The sequence below is a fragment of the Ovis canadensis genome, chromosome 21 (genome assembly GCF_042477335.2).
Source record: "Ovis canadensis isolate MfBH-ARS-UI-01 breed Bighorn chromosome 21, ARS-UI_OviCan_v2, whole genome shotgun sequence".
Classification (NCBI taxonomy): Eukaryota; Metazoa; Chordata; class Mammalia; order Artiodactyla; family Bovidae; genus Ovis; species Ovis canadensis.
Genome location: NC_091265.1, coordinates 42490749 through 42493225, shown reverse-complemented (window position 1 = coordinate 42493225; position 2477 = coordinate 42490749). Strand labels below are relative to the sequence as shown.

Sequence of the window (2477 nt, the reverse complement as noted above, 5' to 3'; positions counted from 1 at the left end):
AGTCACCATCTGCAGTGATTTTGAGCCCAAGAAAATAAAGGTCTGTCACTGTTTCCATTGTTTCCCTATCTATTTACCATGAAGTGATTGGACCGGATGCCATGATCTTAGTTTTTTGAATGTTGAGGTTTAAGCCAACTTTTTCACTCTCCTCTTTCACTTCCATCAAGAGGCTCTTCAGTTCCTATTTGCTTTCTGCCATAAGGGTGGTGTCATCTGCATGTCTGAGGTTATTGATAATTCTCCTGCCAATCTTGATTCCAGCTTGTGCTTCATCCAGCCTGGCATTTCGCATGATGTACTCAACATATAATTTAAATAAGCAGGGTGACAATATACAGCCTTGATGTACTCCTTTCCCAATTGGGAACTTGTCCATTCATATACAACTATATATAAAATAGATAATGAATAAGGACCTATGATACAGCATAAGGAACTCCACTCAGTATCCTGTAATAACCTACATAGGAAAAGAATCTGAAAAAGGATGAATATATGTATATGTATAACTGAATCACTATGCTCTATGCCTTAAATTAACATACTAGAAATTAACTACACTGCAACAGATTTTTTAAATGATATTCAATAGAAAAGGTCAAACCAAATTTCATTGCAAGGAACTATGCAGTTTAAGATAATATGATATGTGCCTTGGTTTCACTAAATTAATAAACCGCAAGTGTGAAGTGTGTTAACATGTTAGTTGGTCTGTCGTGTCTGACTCTTTTTGACCTCATATACTGTAGCCTGACAGACTCCTCTGTCCAGGAATTCTCCAGGCAAGAATACTGGAGTGGGTAGTCATTCTCTTCTCCAGGGGTTCTTCCTGACCCAGGGATAAAACCCTGGTCTCCTGCATTGTAGGCAGGCTCTTTACCATCTGAGCCACCAAGGAAGCCCAATAAACTGAAATCTCATGTTTAAAAAACCTAATATGGCCTTTAAAATTCCTCAGAAAAATTAGTCAAGCAAATATCCCTAGTAGCTGATTTAGATAAAATTTCATAATGAGAACTATAAATATAATACATTTCTTGTTGATGATTAAATTATATTACTAAGTTTTTTAAATATGTGTATCTACATAATATAGCTTATTTGCTTTGTGAGTACACTACTTTGTCTTTAAACTTCAACAGAGCTTTCTTCACTTCCTTGTTCCACAGGGTGTAGATCATAGGGTTCAGAAGGGGTGTCATAACAGTGTAGAAAACAGCCACAATTCTGTCCACAACCTCCTTGGAGCCTGGTCTCAGGTAAATGAAAACACCAGGGCCAAAGAAGCAAAGGACCACAGTGCAGTGGGAGGTACAGGTCTGGAAGGCTCTCCATCTCCCCTCTGGCATGCGGATCTTCAGGATGGAATGGACGATGGACATGTAGGACAGCACTATCAGAAGAAAGCAGCCTGAAGCCACCACCCCAATGCTGACAAAGATCACCATCTCCACAGTGGACGTGTCTGCACAGGCCAGTTTGAGGATGGCTGGTGCATCACAGATGTAATGCTGGATCTGGTTGGGTCCACAGAAGGGCAAACGGAACGTCAGTGTGGTCTGGGCAGCAGAGTGCACAGAGCCACTGAGCCACGTGGTTGTGGCCAGGATGGCACACGTCCTCCCACTCATCATGCTGGCGTACCTGAGAGGGTGACTGATGGCCAGGAAGCGGTCATAGGCCATGACAGTGTAGAGGAAGCACTCAGTGCTGCCCAGGAAGTGGAAGGAGTAGAACTGGGCCACACAGCTGGGAAAGGAGATAGGACTGCCTTCTGGGGACACCAAGGTTATCAGCATTTTTGGTGTAGTGACCGTGGAGTACCACATGTCAATGAAGGACAGGTTGGTTAGGAAGTAGTACACGGGGGTGTGCAGGTGAGGATTTACTATAATCACCAGCAGGATGAGTAGGTTCCCCACCACAGTGAGGACATAAATCACCAGGAAGATTCCAAAGAGGAGCGTGTCCAGCTCTGGTGCATGGGGAAGGCCCAAGAGGATGAACGTTGTTACTAGGCTCATGTTCGTCATTTCTCCAGGCTTTTGATCTCTCTTTCTCTCTATGGGAATATAAAGAGCACCCAGCATTTAATCAAGAACTGAGAACACATTTTCTATACAAAAATTGCATCATATATGCTACATAGTTCTAGGATCATACCAACTTTGTTTCTAACAAGTCACCTTTGAAAAAAAGGATAGAATGATTCTGCCTTCTCCCTCTCTTATCTCTCTTACTCTTTCTCACACACAGAGACAGAAACACACACAGATATATGTAAAAAAAAATAGGAGAAATCAATTTTAAATTTCCACTGTTGTATCATAAATATGGCTAGTTCAGTTCAGTTGCTCAGTCATGTCTGAATCTTTGTGACCACATCGACTGCAGCATGCCAGGCTTCCCTAACTAACTAACTTCCATCACTAACTCCTGAAACTTGCTCAAACTCATGTCCTCACGTCGGTGAT

At 42.1% G+C, this 2477-nt stretch overlaps 1 protein-coding gene across 1 annotated transcript; it reads right to left on the bottom strand.

The window, feature by feature from the left end:
- Positions 1 to 1100: 1100 nt before the first annotated feature.
- On the bottom strand, positions 1101 to 2036 carry LOC138426884 (olfactory receptor 10G9-like). The gene has a single exon (XM_069565892.1). The coding sequence runs from the start codon at positions 2034 to 2036 to the stop codon at positions 1101 to 1103; it is 936 nt and encodes a 311-aa protein (XP_069421993.1).
- Between the last annotated feature and the right edge of the window lie 441 nt (positions 2037 to 2477).